The sequence below is a fragment of the Diachasma alloeum genome, unplaced genomic scaffold, assembly GCF_001412515.2.
Source record: "Diachasma alloeum isolate Michigan unplaced genomic scaffold, Dall2.0 Dall_scaffold_00279, whole genome shotgun sequence".
NCBI classification, from domain to species: domain Eukaryota; kingdom Metazoa; phylum Arthropoda; class Insecta; order Hymenoptera; family Braconidae; genus Diachasma; species Diachasma alloeum.
In genome coordinates this window covers 568,992-586,022 of record NW_021680418.1, presented here as the reverse complement: position 1 = coordinate 586,022, position 17,031 = coordinate 568,992, and the positions used below count along the sequence as shown (strand labels likewise).

General features: G+C 35.1%; 3 protein-coding genes across 3 annotated transcripts; 1 reads left to right on the top strand and 2 right to left on the bottom strand.

The window, feature by feature from the left end:
- Positions 1-1,164: 1,164 nt before the first annotated feature.
- LOC107038257 (glucose-induced degradation protein 4 homolog) lies at positions 1,165-4,658 on the top strand. Its single transcript, XM_015257256.1, has 5 exons — positions 1,165-1,202; positions 1,416-1,848; positions 3,212-3,379; positions 3,467-3,699; positions 4,034-4,658. The coding sequence occupies exons 2-5, from the start codon at positions 1,702-1,704 to the stop codon at positions 4,095-4,097; spliced, it is 612 nt and encodes a 203-aa protein (XP_015112742.1). The 5' UTR covers positions 1,165-1,202; positions 1,416-1,701; the 3' UTR covers positions 4,098-4,658.
- A 1,745-nt stretch (positions 4,659-6,403) lies between these two features.
- LOC107038254 lies at positions 6,404-7,842 on the bottom strand. The gene is made up of 3 exons (XM_015257253.2): positions 7,452-7,842; positions 6,820-7,166; positions 6,404-6,696 (listed from the first exon to the last, which is right to left on the bottom strand). Exons 1-3 carry the CDS (start codon positions 7,777-7,779, stop codon positions 6,544-6,546), a joined length of 828 nt encoding a protein of 275 aa, XP_015112739.1. The 5' UTR covers positions 7,780-7,842; the 3' UTR covers positions 6,404-6,543.
- A 1,060-nt stretch (positions 7,843-8,902) lies between these two features.
- On the bottom strand, positions 8,903-14,495 carry LOC107038253 (ras-related protein Rab-40C). The gene is made up of 4 exons (XM_015257252.1): positions 13,827-14,495; positions 13,123-13,316; positions 12,481-12,703; positions 8,903-12,089 (listed from the first exon to the last, which is right to left on the bottom strand). Exons 1-4 carry the CDS (start codon positions 13,984-13,986, stop codon positions 11,782-11,784), a joined length of 885 nt encoding a protein of 294 aa, XP_015112738.1. The 5' UTR covers positions 13,987-14,495; the 3' UTR covers positions 8,903-11,781.
- Positions 14,496-17,031: the final 2,536 nt, after the last annotated feature.

The window sequence follows — 17,031 nt, the reverse complement described above, 5'->3', positions numbered from 1 at the left end:
GGATGTGAACTCTTCAATTTTTATTTGATTGGGCATTATAGTCCTGCTCCTGATATCTGTATTTTATTTTATTTATTTAATTTGTTATTTATTTTATTATTCATTTTATTTATTTTGTATTTTATTTTATTCATTTATTTATTCATTACAGTTTCCGGTGGTGATTGAATGTCATTTTTTATCCTCATGTCAACGTGAAAATCGTTTAGGAGATGGGTAATCCCTCCAATATCAATACACTTCGGTGATTTTTCGCATTTCCTCAAATTTCCATTCATGTTACATATCAGCTCAAAATAAGATACGAAATATATAATCTTCAGTCCACTGGCAATAATAATAATATTGAAACATGGATATCCTTCCGTTGGTTAACGTTCGCATATAATATGAAAATTTAATAATTAATTAATTAATAATTAATTAATTCGATAAAGAATTAGATAATTGATAATATAGGACTGTCAATTGTCCATTGAGCAAATAATCCACATAATCGTCAATCTTACAAACTGAATTATTGATTGACGAAATAATTCGCAATTTGAATATTCAATTGATGATTAATTTAATAATTGAAGATTGAAAAATACTATTAAACAATTGACTAGTTCAAAATTGAACGGAAATTCTAATTTACATATTTTTATTTAGGGAAGGGTGGGGTAAAACGGACACTTTAGACTTTTTTAAAATTATTCATAACTCAGAAACAAATTGATCAATTGAGCTCAGTTCCGGCTCGTCACAAAGGGAAAGAATTATTCTTTGCATTGAAGGAAAAAATTATTAAATTTTATCAACATTTCAACCCCTCATCAACATTTCAAAAAAGTCAAGTGTCCGTTTTACCCCAACCTCCCTATATGTATGCAAATTGAACTGTAATTGTTCAGAAATGCTTAAATAAAAAAAAAATGTCATTTACGATGACGACTGTTTTAAAATGATTTCTGCTAGCTCAACTTCACTCGTTTTACCGCTTCGCTATTGAAACAGTCCCATTCTTTCCGAGCTACTTGGAACTAGTATTGAAACGATTGAAACCCAGCGAATGGTTTCCACTCCGAACACCGGAGGGACACGAAACCCGAGAAAATTCTCGTCGAGAAGTGCAGAGTGGGGAGGGCACGATTGTAGTGCCGTCCTATAATACCCAGCATGGCTGGGTTGAATGCTCCAAATGAACATCCGGTATGTACGTACGTACATGTTCACGTACATCTCCCCGTAGTCGATCGTAAAGAGTGACAATTCCTAGTCTCTCGATCCAAGTTTCCAACCGAATTTCCCCACTTCATTCTCTCATTTTTTTTTGTTTTCTTTTTGTTCCCCTTTGAGATTGCCAATGCAACTGGGGTTGCACAGTCACACTCACACACACGCGAAATTCGCGATTCTTTGGGATATTCCAGCGTCGAGGTGAAGTGAGTTTCCGCGGAGTGAAACAGGGGAGTGGCTAGTAATTGACCAACGCAGAAAGACTTGACGTTTCATTTCTACGTCTCTGCTGAGTTGAAGATTTTATTTATTTATTTTTTACTCGATCATCCATCACTGAGTCTTCAATGCTCCGATAAGCTCGCGACAACGGGGCGAAACGGGCGTAAAATTCTGGTGAACACTGACCTTGTGATGATTACTACGATTTTGAAAAGTGAAGTTATTTAAAGTGTAATATTGGAGTGGATTTGGAAGATAATGCCGGTCAAAGTGGATGTGGTACCACCACCACCTGCCAATTCAAAACAACCTGGGGTCACCAAGTCATTGTTGTACAATGGCTCGAGATTCCAGGGATCTCAAAAGTCCAAGGGAAATAGCTACGATGTAGAAGTGGTTTTGCAGGTTAGTTGGGGTCCAGATGGGAGATCGTACTTCGAACCTTCCACTCCGAAATATATTTATTTGTGTATTAATTATCAGTCGTATTTTAGCTCTGATTGCGATATTTCAAGTATTTAAATTGTACTTATGGTTGAAGATGTGTCACTGCGAGTTAAATTTAAAGACCCGTATGAGAAAATTTCGTAGAAAACTCCAGTGAATTCTCTAGAAAGTTCTATTGGATTTCTATTGACCTTTCTATTTGTTTTTGGATGATTCTATTGAAATGTCGAATAATAATAAATATTTCTATACAAAAATTGATAGAATTCGATTTTTCTGTAAGGCTTATCCTATTGAGAGATTTTCTGAAGAATTTCCTTGGCTCAAACTTTTAAAGTTTTCGTTGATTTTCTTGGTGAGAAGAAAAGAAAATGAAATGAAAAAAATTTGTAAAATATCTCAATACAATAAAGATACTAATCTCAAATTGTGATATTACTACCACTCCGAAATATATTTATTTGTGTATTAATTATCAGTCGCATTTATTTTAGCTCTGATTGCGATATTTCAAGTATTTAAATTGTATTTATGGTTGAAGATGTGTCACTGCGAGTTAAATTTAAAGACCCGTATGAGAAAATTTCGTAGAAAACTCCAGTGAATTCTCTAGAAAGGTCTATTGGATTTCTATTGACCTTTCTATTTGTTTTTCAATTTTTCTGTACATTTTCTATTAGTTTTTGGACGATTCTATTGAAATGTTGAATAATAATAAATATTTCTATACAAAAATTGATAGAATTCGATTTTTCTGTAAGGCTTATCCTATTGAGAGATTTTCTGAAGAATTTCCTTGGCTCAAACTTTTAAAGTTTTCGTTGATTTTCTTGGTGAGAAGAAAAGAAAATGAAATGAAAAAAATTTGTAAAATATCTCAATACAATAAAGATACTAATCTCAAATTGTGATATTACTACCACTCCGAAATATATTTATTTGTGTATTAATTATCAGTCGCATTTATTTTAGCTCTGATTGCGATATTTCAAGTATTTAAATTGTATTTATGGTTGAAGATGTGTCACTGCGAGTTAAATTTAAAGACCCGTATGAGAAAATTTCGTAGAAAACTCCAGTGAATTCTCTAGAAAGTTCTATTGGATTTCTATTGACCTTTCTATTTGTTTTTGGATGATTCTATTGAAATNGAATAAGTTCCACAGAAAAATTGAGTTCCAGTGAAATTATCTAACGCATTCGCTACTAGATTTTTTTATTAAATGTTTTCACTTCCTCTCATTTATTGATCATTTCAAATATTTTCATGCATTCCTTATCTTTTTAATTACTCGCTAATCTGCGTTGTGAATTTTTACAGCATGTGGATGAAGAGAATAGTTATCTCTGCGGTTATTTAAAAATAAAAGGCCTCACCGAGGAATTTCCCACATTAACAACATTTTTCGATGGCGAGATTATATCGAAGAAGTATCCATTTCTCACGCGTAAGTGGGACGCCGACGAAGACGTTGATAAAAAACACTGGGTATGGATCTACCGTGAAAGAGTCAACGACTCATAATTGCGTCACTACTTCCACAATCATAAGCAAATGTTTAATTTTTTTTTGCAGAGTAAATTCGAATCATTTTGCCAATACGCAAAGACTTTTAATTCCGATACATTTGACTACGAAGCACTGAAAGGGACTGATTTCGTCTTCATGAGATGGAAGGAACACTTTCTAGTTCCTGATCATACTATTAAGGACATTAATGGGGCATCTTTTGCTGGATTTTATTACATATGCTTTGAAAAATCAGCGGCTTCGATCGAGGGATATTACTACCATCGTAGCTCAGAGTGGTGAGTTTTTTTTTCATCACGTGTGACATTAAAATTACAAATTTTCAATTCATTGTTTATAATCATTCTCATTGTAAAATGCAGTACCACCGATGGCAGTCATGTCCCAATTTATAATTCTCTTCTGTTCATTATTTGTTTATATTTGTAAATAACTTGTTTATTATTCGTCTTCAAAACTTGAGTCATGAATTGAATTTAAAGTAGTTCGATAGCACTTTAATCTCATTATCAATGACTGTGAGAAAAATATTGTGAAAATGCTTGGATCTATTTTATTCTATCGTCGATCCAATTTGAGATTAATTTACAACATTTTAATCTTCATTTTCAGGTATCAATCATTGTATCTCAGACACGTACCAGAACACAGTATACAAATCTACGAGTTCAGGTGAAATAAATGCCCTCGGCTCGACCCATGGCAATTATCTTCTATTGCTTTACGTCTTCTTAACTGAAACAAGCAGATCTCGAAATTAAAGCGTACTAGAATCCACAATTTTAATTGAAACATGACGTAATAAATTTAATCAGCATTGATTTTTAATTTCTCCAATATGAAATATCGACAAATCGTGATAGTCTTGGGGAAATGAGTGCCTCAATATTGCGTGATAAGCTTGTTTATAGTGTACGATTGATTAATTGTAAAAAAAAAATAACGAAAAACAATAATTTTTGAATTGTGAAATTCTACGTGTATCATTAAATTGTAAATTAACAAATTGAGTTTATTTGTTGTGCACTCAACTGCAGACCAAATGTAGAATTCCATTGGTTATTAACTTCATTATACAATCGGCATAATGATATTCTAAATGTGAGATCTGTTTGCTTGAAAATTTTATTCAAAGACTTGAGTGTGAATGGGATTGGTGCGCAAAGTATGTTGGAGAGCTGCCAGAATATGTTGAAAATTTTCAATGTAGTAAAGAGAAGAAACGAATAATATATAATTATTGCTATTTTTTTTCGTAGTTTTCCCAAATGCTCACACGTCGAGTTATTTTTTCAGTTTTAAATTATTTCACTGGTAGAGTGGCGATACTGGCATAATTTTTTTAGCACAATATAAAACATAAACTGCAGTACAAAAATCAATGAAAGCTTAATAGGTCATTTGACGATTTCACTACTGTTTTATCGTAACATATTTCTTTGATACAATTTTTCTAATATGACAATGCTAATACCGAGTGCATCACGCACGAAAAAAATTAATAAAAAGTCCTGGTAAATTCGCTAGACAATTCTGCAGACAAAATTTTGGGAGAATAAGTTGTATGGAAAAATCGAATTCCATTGACTTTTTCTGTAAAATATTTTCTATCGAACTCCAATAGAATTGTCTAGGGAATTCTCTCGGTTTTTCTATGAAATTTTTTCGTACGTGAGGTTTGGGGGAAAGATCTACTTATTTTTCAGACAAAAATATTCAGTTTTTTAATCATGATGATGATGTTTTTTAATCCTTTATCATTGGATATTTATGTGCAGAGTAATAGCCGTTGATAATTATCATTAATTATTAATGTTAATGTACGCATAATTATGAACAAAGCATAATGGGGATAACGCCCGTACATACACAATGGATTGGGTGAAGTCAAAATTGGGGCAGAGAGAGAGAGAGAGAGAACGAGATCGAAGGCGATGGGAATTTGGCATTTCGTAATGAGAAAGAATTTTTCAAATTTTTCATTTCAAAATTCAGGAGCAAGGCGGTAAAACAGTTCGAGGATATCCAAGTGTCTTTTACAGTTTGGGACAGTCCACACTATAAATTCACCCATTTTCGTGAAGAAATTCGAAAAAAATCGTGAATATTCAGCGTCAGTCAAATTACATTTTGCACAGAATTATTATAAATAAATCATTGAAATTGTTTAAACATTCGGAAACCTTGATTTCCGGTAAAATTCTGAAAATGAATAAATTAGTTACGATTCCGCACAAATGATTTTTGTGGTGGAAAATTGATTGTTTTTAATTATTTATTGAAAATGCGCATAATTTTCGAAAATTGCAATTTTTCAATTATTTCACAAAACTTCCTCTAAAAGTAACTTTTCCCATTTTTTCAGATTTGTAAAATGTTTCCTAACGGTTTAATATCGAGACTCAAATGCCGACCTGCAAAGTTTAAATAATAAAATCATTGTAAAACGTTTTCCTTCGAAAACCAATAGTCAAAATCGATTTACAGTTTTACCGCTCCGTTACTGAATTATAAATTAACAGAGAAGTTTAAAATAATTAATATAATTTTTTGTTCTGTTCAAATTCGAGACGTAATCTCTTTAAATTCAAGATTGCAGGCAGGTTTTTGTCAAAATACTGCCTGTTAAACCAAAAAAAAGTGCAATAATATTCGATCAAAGCCTCACGTCTCTCTTAATCTATTCATTCGTGATGAGTGCATCGTTATCTAGAGGATATTATGTGATATTACGAGTGATGAAAATTATTTCTAGTCTGTAATCATCATTATGACGCGTGCAATGGTCGAATGCCACCCTGAATGATCCTTTCCAATATTATCGGACATAAATTGAGAGGAAATAAGACGTAAATTGAAAGCACGACCGATGAGATATTTTAATTCGCATAGAACTGACGATGAAACAGATGAGAATTTCAATTACATTTTAATAGTTAAAAAAAATACAAGGAGATTTAAAAAAATGATATATTTCACATTTTATTGTAACAATAAAAGTTGATCGTGCAGTGACGATTGATTCAACGAAGAATGTTTATAAATTATTTCCAAAAGCATGTGCTGTGTCTTGTGGACCATTCATTGTTCTCTTTATCGTCATATTAATGAATGAATGAGGACTATTTGTTCGATTGATTTGCGACTCTCGCGGAATTTCGTTTCCAAATTTTCGGCGATTTCGTTAGTCTTTTGCTCTTTGCTCTAGTCATCCTGCGCACTTTTGGCTTGGTCACAGCTTCTCTCAGGATATAATCGTTATGAATCACACTGCCCTACGCAATGCAATGGAAAGAAACGATTAAATAGGAAATTAATGAATTTTTCCTATTTTACCGCTATTTTGGTCATCTTTAACTTTCGATTTGACGAGGGAATTATTTCGAATCTTTGTTTACCAAAACACTCGAACAAATTTGGCACAAACACTTGGCCCCTTCAGAGGGTGGCGAGGGGGTGATGCCGCCGGTGCCATTGAGTACCGCCTCGAAACCCAGAAATTTCGTGTCAAGATCAATTTTAGCTTTTATGAGATCAGCAAAGGACTGTTGCACCGTGGTCGCCGTATTTTCAGCCAATCTCTTGCTCCTTCGTCTCTCTGCCTTCTCCTCCGGTGGTTTATTCTCCTCGAGAAGTGAAAGGTCGAGTGGCGTCACGGGGGGATTTCTAGTGCTCGGAGAACCCGAGAGCTGATTTTCAGTATTTTTCACCCCAGAGACGTTTGCATTTTCCCCTCTTAATAGACCTGTTCAAAAAATATAAATTCAGTGGCAAAGGGGTAAAACGAGTCAAGTGGAATTAGCTCGTAGCTAAGTTATCGAGGAATAATAAATAAATATTCAGTAGATGACCGAGAAATAATTCGGGAAAATCAACGGTGATTCAATTTTGTGAATTAACTTTAGCTTTATTAATTGAAAATAGAATTCCCTGAACCGTTTCACCATTTCGCTACTGAATTATTCAATTGAAATTTAACAATAATAGCCAGATAAAAAAACCTCCATCATCCTCATTATCCCATAATTACCAACGAAGTTATTCAAATCCGCCAGCAATTTCTTCCCACAGATCCTCAATTTTTCAAACTCCTCATCCAGAATTTTATCCGTGAGATATGTTCTCGCCAGTAGAGAGTGTTCCCACGACGTTTGAGTTGTCGATTGTGCGTGTAAAATTCTCCACTGTTTCCGGGATAGTGTCGCCTGCCATTCAACAGCACAATCCTCCAAACGTCTGTTCACAGAGCTCATTAATTCAGCGACTTCCTTCAACGACTGTGGAACAGGATCCACGCATCGCGATGATCCCACTTTGTTTCCATCGCCATCCGGCTCACCCCGATGAAGCTTCTCCATATTCCGAGGGCTTTTGTGAACAGTTAACGCCGGATAAAGGGCGATGATAATTTTAAAAGAAAGATTGACGAGAGAAAAAGAAAAGAAGAAAATAAAAACAACAGCGAAACGACTTGTTTGTTTTTTCTCCTCAGTGTCAAATTCGTAATTTCATATTTATTAAAGTCAAATGTACGTAGCAATGTATATAATTGAATTAAATAAATATTACAGATAAATTATTATGATACAATTTTTTTTCGTTTTTAGTTTATTGTTAATCTTAGTCTAGGATAAGTAAAACGACGTCTGCAGAAATACACATAATTACCCTTTTTGTTTTTTCATCGTTGGTGATAAAACAGGTGATAATCGCTGCTTATAATTTTTCCGTTGATTTTTATTCAATCGCCGTCAATTTATTTGTAGTCAGAACGCAGTAGAAGAGGTAAAGCGGTTCAAATGGAAATATCTCCGAATCTAAGGGAGATGGCTAAATTTTTATAATAACCTTTTTTGTAGGTCTCAATTCGCTCTACAAAAAAGGTCACAACAAAAATTTTGCTGTTTGCCTTAGATTCCGAGATATTCGCTGAAAACTGACGAACAGAATCGTTTCTTGAATCGTTTTACCGCTTCGCTACTAATGTTTTTCGACGCCGATTCCGTGACAAGACAGTGGGATTTCCGGAGTTCAGAGAGCTCCAATAATTATTTTATAACCATTTTGCTCACGAAATTCCATTAAAAAATTGACGACTGCGTATTGAAATAACATCTGTCATCTGAATATCGAGGAAATTTCAGTTGAAAATTTTCTACCAGTGATTGAAAATTTATTGAATGGGTGTTATGAGACTTTAGTTAACATACTTTATACACAGTGTACAAAAATATGCCTCGGCTTATGATTATATTTGTCACCCACCTTCATTCTCGTTTTTTTTCACATGAATCCAACGCACGCTGATTCATGAAAAATTCCATACGCTATCTTTGAAATTCTTCATTCTTCCGATAATTAATAATCACTGCTCACTGATCATTCTAACAGTGAATGGAATGTCACTAACTGCACTGCGACTAACAGAACCATGCGCTGAGTATTTCTATAATTTTTTTGTGTGTCCATCATTATTTTTTCATCTAGGAAAAAATAGACCACAGGAAAATGGCCCGGAACAAATAGCCGAGAGAGATTGAACGCTTTTTGACACATATTTTGGCCTATTTTTTCCGCCTACACATTAGCTTCTATCGTACACAGTGTGAACGAGTTCTATTTCATTTTTTTCACGTCAGTAAATATTTCAAAAATAATTGTCAAGATCCGAATTTGCATCATATATACTATATTGTCGGTGCAAAAATCGTCTCCAATATTACTATTTTTTTCATTTATTCTCGTTTTTTTCTCTTCTCTCATTCAAAAGACGGAGTTGTGGTTTACTTTTGCGTAATGGCACGATGATTGAGGAAAAAAAGGGTCAATTGATCGGCTGTGGATAATTGAGGGTAGTACAATCGGGTTCATCTGCTATTCGAAACGAGTTGGCCCTACCTCCGTTAATGGTACTGGGTAGAAAGTGACAGGTGAAAGTGAAGTATGAAAATACTGGACATGTCTCACCTGTTGGAGCTGTTTGAAATGAACAGTATAACGAAAACGATTATGGAAAAGGAGGAATTGTACAATGATCGTTTAGAATTTCCAAGTGGGAAGGACTCTGTAATAGAATTGGTTCATTGGGATCATTGAAAAGAAGAAAGAAAAGAAATTCAGCTCATTCTGCTCTGTAGTATGCCCTCAAAAAAATTTGATAACAAGATTTTTTAATCTATTCTTTCTTTCTCAAAATGACAAATTGTTGACGTCGAGTTTTCGAAGGATATCTCCGAATCTAAGGCCGATATCGAAATTCTCGTAATAACCTTTTTTGAAGCGCATAATTATCCCTGCAAAAAAGGTTATAACAAAAATTTGGCTATCTCGCTTAGATTGCGAGATATTTAGCAAAAAATAACCAATGGTCAAAACCGACTTGAACTGATCTACCGTTTCGCTACTGATAAAGTCCAGTAAAATAAAATACCCGAGTTTGAGGCTCTCGCATGTCGGCGTACTGAATAAAACAACGAGGGCGCGTTTTATAATAAAATTATTTGATTGCAATTTTCATAAAACCCATTTAATTGCAGATGATTCACCACTTGCATCTCCTCAAATCATCATGAAATTCGATAAGCGAATAAAAGCACACTGAGAGGACAAGAGTTTTTTGAGAAGTACGTTTTTATAAAACGTCAAGAAAAAAAATCTGACGCCAAGAAATTTTCTGTTTGTCCGAAAGATGAGTTTTCAAATCAATTCAAGTGGTTTTCACATCGAAATACTTTAGAATTGAGCCTAAAAAATTGTTAAATGAACTAATTAAATTTTACTTAGTATCAGAAATCGCTTTTTGGAAGATATTTTGTTTTTGAAAATTTTTAGGCCACCAGTTTCTCGATATAAGTAACTTCTCAAAAAAAATTGTTTTTCTCAGTGCAGGAGGCAGTCGAGTGGGGACTCCAATATAACGTCGAGGGGGCAATTGTAACTGGGCCTAAACCTAATTATATACATGAACAAATGTAACTCGAATTATTTGGTCTATGCAGGGAGTAAAAACAAGAAACGAGGATTGGCGATAGTGAATTACAAATCCAAGGACGGTGTCTCTGACACTTGCTACGAAATTGAAAGCCTGAGAAAGTCATGAGTGTAAAAAATATTCCATAACTGGTCATCTGATTTCATTTTTCATCTTCCTCTTACACTACGTCGAATTATTTTCAAAAGGACTAGTCGTTAAACAAATTCACGCGGTATACCCTACACTCAATTTTTTTCTCATCCCATTCTTTTCTGTGTACCCATCGTGTACATAATTTCTTCTAGAGTCTGATCCATCAACAAATTACAAACTTCAACATTTAAAATATAGTAATAATTATTATTATAAATATATGTACATAAAAAATCTGCTTATAAATAAACCTTACTCTTTGTAATCATATGATGGTAGTTCTGTTGTTTATTTTCCACTGTTTATGAAATTCTCTCAATTAACCCTCGGACGGATGGCTCAGTGCCATCATTTTGGATAATCGATCACGAAAATAAATGATTCACGCGTGAATACTCATTTACCAAATTTTCACCGGCTGATTTTCTCTAGAACTGATCATTTTTCCACGATAAATCGCCTAAGTACTCGCTGTTATTCCGCATTTTACGATTACGTATATTGGATATACAATATTATGAGTCTTCAACTAGGGACATGTTTTCAATGTGAGCAATGAAAGAAATTTCCAGGCGAATTAAAAAAAAAATCCATGTCTTTTCAACTAGGCGACATTTCAACTATTATAACTTGAATCAATACAGCGCAAATAAATAATCTGTGTATTTACAAATTCCTGTTTTTCGTTGATGTGTGTATTAAGTTATTAATTGGAGCAACAATTGTTTTTTATTCTGCATTATTTACTGAATTGTGCGCCGAAATAATTGAAATGTAGTACAAAAAAATTGAGTTAATTGAAAATTAAATTTTTTAATTCAAATTAAATTATCAACATTAAATTGTCACGAAATTATTAATTTTTTGCAATTGTTCATTAAACGAAAAAATCGTATTTACATCGCATTAATTGGTGATGCGTCAGATAAGTTGTTAAACTGCGTTGGATAACGTTGTCTATTAAAATCAACCAAAAAATGAATGAAAATTGAAAAATTCTGGCTAATTACTGAAAGAACGATAATTTGAATGAAATCAGTTGATATGTCGCAGTTGAAAAGACGCGGTAAAAAAAAATAATGTCATTTTTCTACGAACCACAGTCGACGAATGATTTCTCCCAAGAATACCTGCCATCTCCGTTAATTAATAAAATGAATCCCAATGAATGAAGGAACAAGTTGCTCCAGCGGTGAATGTCGAACGATACAAGATTCTGTTGTTTCCTATACCCTCAGGATATTGTGCAAGAATTACGGCCAGCGCAACTGGAACGAGAGTCTGTTATGCTGCCAGGTGAATTGCCCGGTGTCGTCAGTCCATTGTGACCCGCTCCGACGAATCGTAACTTGCGATGATAAGATCCAAGGCTTTTGCTTGAATTTTGTGAACGATTTCCGTTGTAGCGGAGCTGCGTTGTTGTCGTCATTGCGTAAGATTTTAAATGGGATTTTATTGACGTTGGTAAGGGTAGCTGATCAATTCCATACACTGTTGTGCGTGCCACTATCGCTCGACAGGCGAGCTCTTGGAGACTGAGGACTGAAAAAAAAATCGTGAAGATGTTGGTTACTCGTCTGTTTCAAATGAATATCTCGGGATCTAAGCCAGAGGCAAACGGTTCATTCAATTCACTTTTAAATCGACTTTAAAACAATCCAGTGTACCGATTTTTGAAGCCTCTATTCCACTTATCAAGTCATTTAATATGATGTCTATGTATATTTTTTGATGTACTATAATCTTTTGTTTTTAGTAATTGTGAAAAAATAGAAATTCATTTCTTAATGTATTTAAAAAAAATGTAATGTAGTATTGTGTAAAAAAATTAATGAAAGTGAGAAATGGTAAGGTTTGACTATTTTGGAAAACAATACAATACACTGCCCTGCGCTAGTTATAATTAATTAATGATATTTAATGATTCAATTACCTTTATTAGATCTCCATAAACGCTCCATGCCATTTCGGTGCAGTGCCATTCTCGAGAGTTCCGAAAAACTTTCTCTTATATTGAAATCACATAATGGTGATACTTCGAAGAATGCCATACGATTTTTTGCTGCGTATGCCTCAGCATCCCTAACGCCAACTTGTCGCTTGAATGCCAAGTGCAGGCGATTACCAACTAGTACCTTTGGAACACCTGGCGCGTGCTGGTCAACATAAAATTATAAATCAGGGCTGGTGGTGAAACTTTGAGGCAACAATTGATTTCAGCGCAAAAGTTATTCATACATTAAGGACATCCAAGTGTATTTTACAGTTTGGAGCAGACAACACTGTAGATTGAAGCATTTTCAATCATTTAATTTGCCAACTGAATTGCGGGAGAAAAATTTGAAAAACATCAGGGAATTTAATCTATTTTTTTTTTAATTTGATAAATTATTTTGTATTGATTATAATGGTGGAAAAAATGGATAAAAAGAGGAAGAATTAATGACGAAAAGTGAATCATCTCATCACGAATTCAACATGAATTTTGCCTGGAATTGATGCAAGACTCCATGAATATTTGCACTTGCAATACATTTCCGCAGAGAAAAAAATGTGAAAAGAAACTGCTCCTCACCTCTTCAACTTCCTTGAGCCACCTGTCGATTCCATCGAATGACCACTTGTTCGTGATATCATAAACAAGAAGTATTCCCTGTGCCCCCCTGGAGTACGACCTGATGATCGTACAGAATCTCCCCTGACCCGATGTGTCCCACAGCTGTAACTTGACTCTCTTCCCATCCAGCAGGATAGTTGTTGTTTTGTAAGCTGTAAATAAATTCCCCCCAAACTGTCAAATCATCGTCATCATGACAATACTTGTGCAAGCGTAATAAGGGAAAAAATGGGCACATTAAAATTTGTTTTCAATGCTCACAACTAAAAAACGATTCAAGTCGATTTTGACTGCTGATCAGTTTTCGTTAAATATCTCGAAATCTAAGGCAAATATCGAAATTTTCGTTATAACCTTTTCTGTAGAGCGAATTAAGAGTTTCAAAAAAGGTTATGACAAAAATTTCGCTAGCTCCCTCAGATTCGGAGATATTCTCCAAAAACTCAGCTAAGCTCAAAGGAAAATAATCTTACTCTCCATTGAAATAAAAAATACCCCACTTCATAAACAATTCAATGACCTGTTGACATGAAAAACAATAAATAAACCGAGTGTCCATTTTGCCCCACCTTCCCCAGACAGTAGAAAAAACCTCATTTTCCCTTTGAAGAAAATAAATGAACCAAATGATTGAATGATGACACAAACACAAAATAACATACCACTGCCACTGCAGAAAGGTGACTCGGATGCGCCGTCCTCGAGGCCACTGAGTATCTCCTGTTTGCCAACGTCGCTATCCCCGACGAGTAAAAATTTCAAAAGATAATCGTACTGTTTCTCCTGACGAGGCTTTGTCCCGGCAGCCTCACCCCCAGCCATAATAATTCGATATTAAAAATTCTGAGCATACTGTAGGTCTGCCCTCGGTATTTTTTGGCTCTTTATTTTTCCAATTGGTTCTTTATTTTTCTCTGCCCCTTGTTTCTCTCACACTCACTCACGTTCCCACTCCCTCCCTCACTCTCTCTCTCTCTCTCTTTCTCTCTCTTTTTCCACAGATATTTTACGTGCACTCACTGAATACTCTCCATAACCCAAATAACGTGGATCATTTGTGTAAATTTTCACAGCCTCAAATCGAAATCCACTCCCGAGGTAACACTCCCGAGGTGAATATTTAGCACAGGGCTGACGGTGTCTGATGAAGACACATGTTCATCAGGGTACGTGCAGAAACACCGAAGAACATGGACATGATTGGTGAATGCTGATTCCCTTGTTGTCCGTTCCTGAAAGTCTGTTGTGCACTGTTGGTTGTGTATGTGGAAAAAAATACACGGCGGAGTGTTGGCAGGGGGGGGGGAAGAGGGGGAGGAGAAAGAGCGCGGCGTAAGGTATGATATAGGGAGGTATGCTGAGGCTTTGATGTCGCCGACACCAAAACAGGGGACTAGTACCGCTGGCGGCCGGGCGTGGCGCTGTCGCATCTCCCAAAATGCGCATGCGTCACATGGTCCGTCACGTGACCCCCCCCTTCGCCGGACCAATCACAGCTGCTGACCCTAGAGTTTTACCGTCAGTCGGTCATATGCATGGTTTTGTGGTTATGTTCTTTCTGCGTAATTTGCCATTCGCTGTGTTTTTATTTAATCGTGGCAATGCGCTACAACAGAGTATTGATTGAATGAAGAATCATTCGCTTCTTTAAATTTGTGTCTGGGATACTTAATTGGAAAACAGTTGCTGAATTCGTTGGGTGATTTGAGGCATTTAAACATTGGGCCCTTGTGAGGTGAGAATCTTTTGGGCGAATGAATTCCTTTGGAAAAGTTAGTGAGGGAGTCTAGTTCTAACCTATTCTTTTTTTTTACTTTCACAATTGCAATTACCCTATGACCCTTTTGAGCTTTGAGCCCCTTGTTTGACTTTCGTGACCCTTTTGAGACCCTTGTTTGAACCTTATGAATGCTGATATGTATAAATTACAAAGACAAAGCACGAGAGTGTGAGACAGTGCGAGAAAGAGCGAGAGGGCGTGGGAGAGCGCGAGAGTGTACGAAAAAGCGCGAGAGAGCGTGAAAGATCGCAAGAAAGCGCGGGAGAGTGCAAGAGAGCGTGAAAGAGTGTCAGAGAGTCTGAGACATTGTGAGAGAGCATTAAAGAACGTGGAAAAGTGTCAGAGAGTGTGAGACATTGTGAGAGAGCATTAAAGAGTGTGAAATACTTAAGGATGTTCTACGCCCTTTCTGCCAAAATTCACGTTTTTTTAATTTTTCTGGCAAACTTATGATGGAATTGACGTGAAAAAATATAACGTTTTTGCGTTTTGTCATTATTTAATGACTGACGAAATTTTAAGGTGGTGCGAACATTTTCCTGCGTTTTCTCTAAACTTTTAAAAAGAATCACAAAACTGTAGAAAAAACGCATGAAAATTATCGCACCACTACGCAACTTCGTGAGCCATTAAAGAATGACAAACCACAAAATCGTTATATTTTTTCACGTCACTCCCATCGATAATTTGCCAGAAAAATGAAAACAACGTCAATTTTGGCTGAAAGGGTGTCGAACATCCTTAACTCACAATTCTATAATCCATAATTGAATTTTCAGATAAGGCAAAATGGTCTGTGAAAAGTGTGAAAAAAAGTTGGGCAAAGTAATAACTCCAGACCCATGGAAATCAGGTGCCCGAAATACAGTAGAGAGTGGTGGTCGTAAAATAGGTGAAAACAAGGCCCTATCAGCGTCCAAGAATCGCTTCAATCCTTACACAGCAAAGTTTGAAATATGTAGAATATGCAGGCAAAAAGTCCACCAGGTCGGTTCTCATTACTGTCAATCCTGTGCCTACAAAAAAGCCATCTGCGCCATGTGTGGAAAGAAACTCATGAGTACTAAGAATTACAAACAATCTGCAACGTAACTGAAATTTTTTGATACTAACAATAAGTAATTTTCTATTGTACATAGTCACTTGATAATGGATATTCATCGACTGTAATGAACAAACATTTATTTTCCCTTAACGTATAAATTACTGCTACATACAATGCAACAATTATTCACTAGATTAGAAAAAAAAAATTATTATAATAAAATGTACAATATTGGGTGATAAGCTACTGTTGTAATTATATCAATTGTTTCGTATATATACTTTGCTCTTTTTCTTTTGTCAAATAGCCCCTCTATTCATTCATACATATTCATTAGCGTGTGCAGTAAGTATTGAATTTATACATTATGAGTATTATATACAATTCTATCATTTAGACTCGGGTTTTTTTCGTGTGAAATAATTCAAAAATACCCAATGAGAAATACATTTCTCCGGCACCAACATTTCTTACATTAACTTTAAGGAGAATATACAGTTTAATATCAATTGTTATAACAGTTTTTTGTCAATTTAATTGGATGTTGACCAAGATTTTTGCAACATGCATTCTACACTGTCATTGGAATACAATAAACTAACGAAACTCTTAACGTCTTTAGTGAACAGGAATTGGAATCAGCAGGTGAAGAAAAATACTGCTATTTCCGGAAGATCGGTTTCAATTTCTCAATAATTTTGCCCACATCCTCAGAAAGCGATTGCCACGTCATGATATTTTGTCTCTTCAATTTTTTTTTTCTATGGCACATAGCTTTCCAGTAATACTTACATTCACCATATATCACGGTATTTCAATTTTTTCGGGCGCAGGAAAACAACGGCTTTAATATTTCTAGTTCAGTAGCGGAGGGGTAAACTGTTCAAATCGATTTAGCTCTTGTCGCCCGAAAAAAATTGACTTCGTCAATTGAAGTGTCTGGAAAATTTTTAGTATTTTTTAAAAAATACTACATCTCAATTTCGTGGAGAAAAAAATCATTTCCAACAGTTGAGGAATTTTTCCCACGTTATATGTTATA

Excerpts from the sequence above, each read along its gene's own strand:
- LOC107038257 (XM_015257256.1), top strand. The coding sequence starts at position 1,702 with ATGCCGGTCAAAGTGGATGTGGTACCACCACCACCTGCCAATTCAAAA. Across the intron at positions 1,849-3,211 it reads ATGTAGAAGTGGTTTTGCAG|CATGTGGATGAAGAGAATAG; the intron begins GTTAGTTGGGGT and ends GAATTTTTACAG. Across the intron at positions 3,700-4,033 it reads TACCATCGTAGCTCAGAGTG|GTATCAATCATTGTATCTCA; the intron begins GTGAGTTTTTTT and ends CTTCATTTTCAG.
- LOC107038254 (XM_015257253.2), bottom strand. The coding sequence starts at position 7,779 with ATGGAGAAGCTTCATCGGGGTGAGCCGGATGGCGATGGAAACAAAGTG. Across the intron at positions 7,167-7,451 it reads GGATTTGAATAACTTCGTTG|GTCTATTAAGAGGGGAAAAT; the intron begins GTAATTATGGGA and ends TTTTTTGAACAG. Across the intron at positions 6,697-6,819 it reads AAATTTGTTCGAGTGTTTTG|GGCAGTGTGATTCATAACGA; the intron begins GTAAACAAAGAT and ends TGCATTGCGTAG.
- LOC107038253 (XM_015257252.1), bottom strand. The coding sequence starts at position 13,986 with ATGGCTGGGGGTGAGGCTGCCGGGACAAAGCCTCGTCAGGAGAAACAG. Across the intron at positions 13,317-13,826 it reads ACCTTTCTGCAGTGGCAGTG|CTTACAAAACAACAACTATC; the intron begins GTATGTTATTTT and ends ATTTATTTACAG. Across the intron at positions 12,090-12,480 it reads TTTATGGAGATCTAATAAAG|TCCTCAGTCTCCAAGAGCTC; the intron begins GTAATTGAATCA and ends TTTTTTTTTCAG.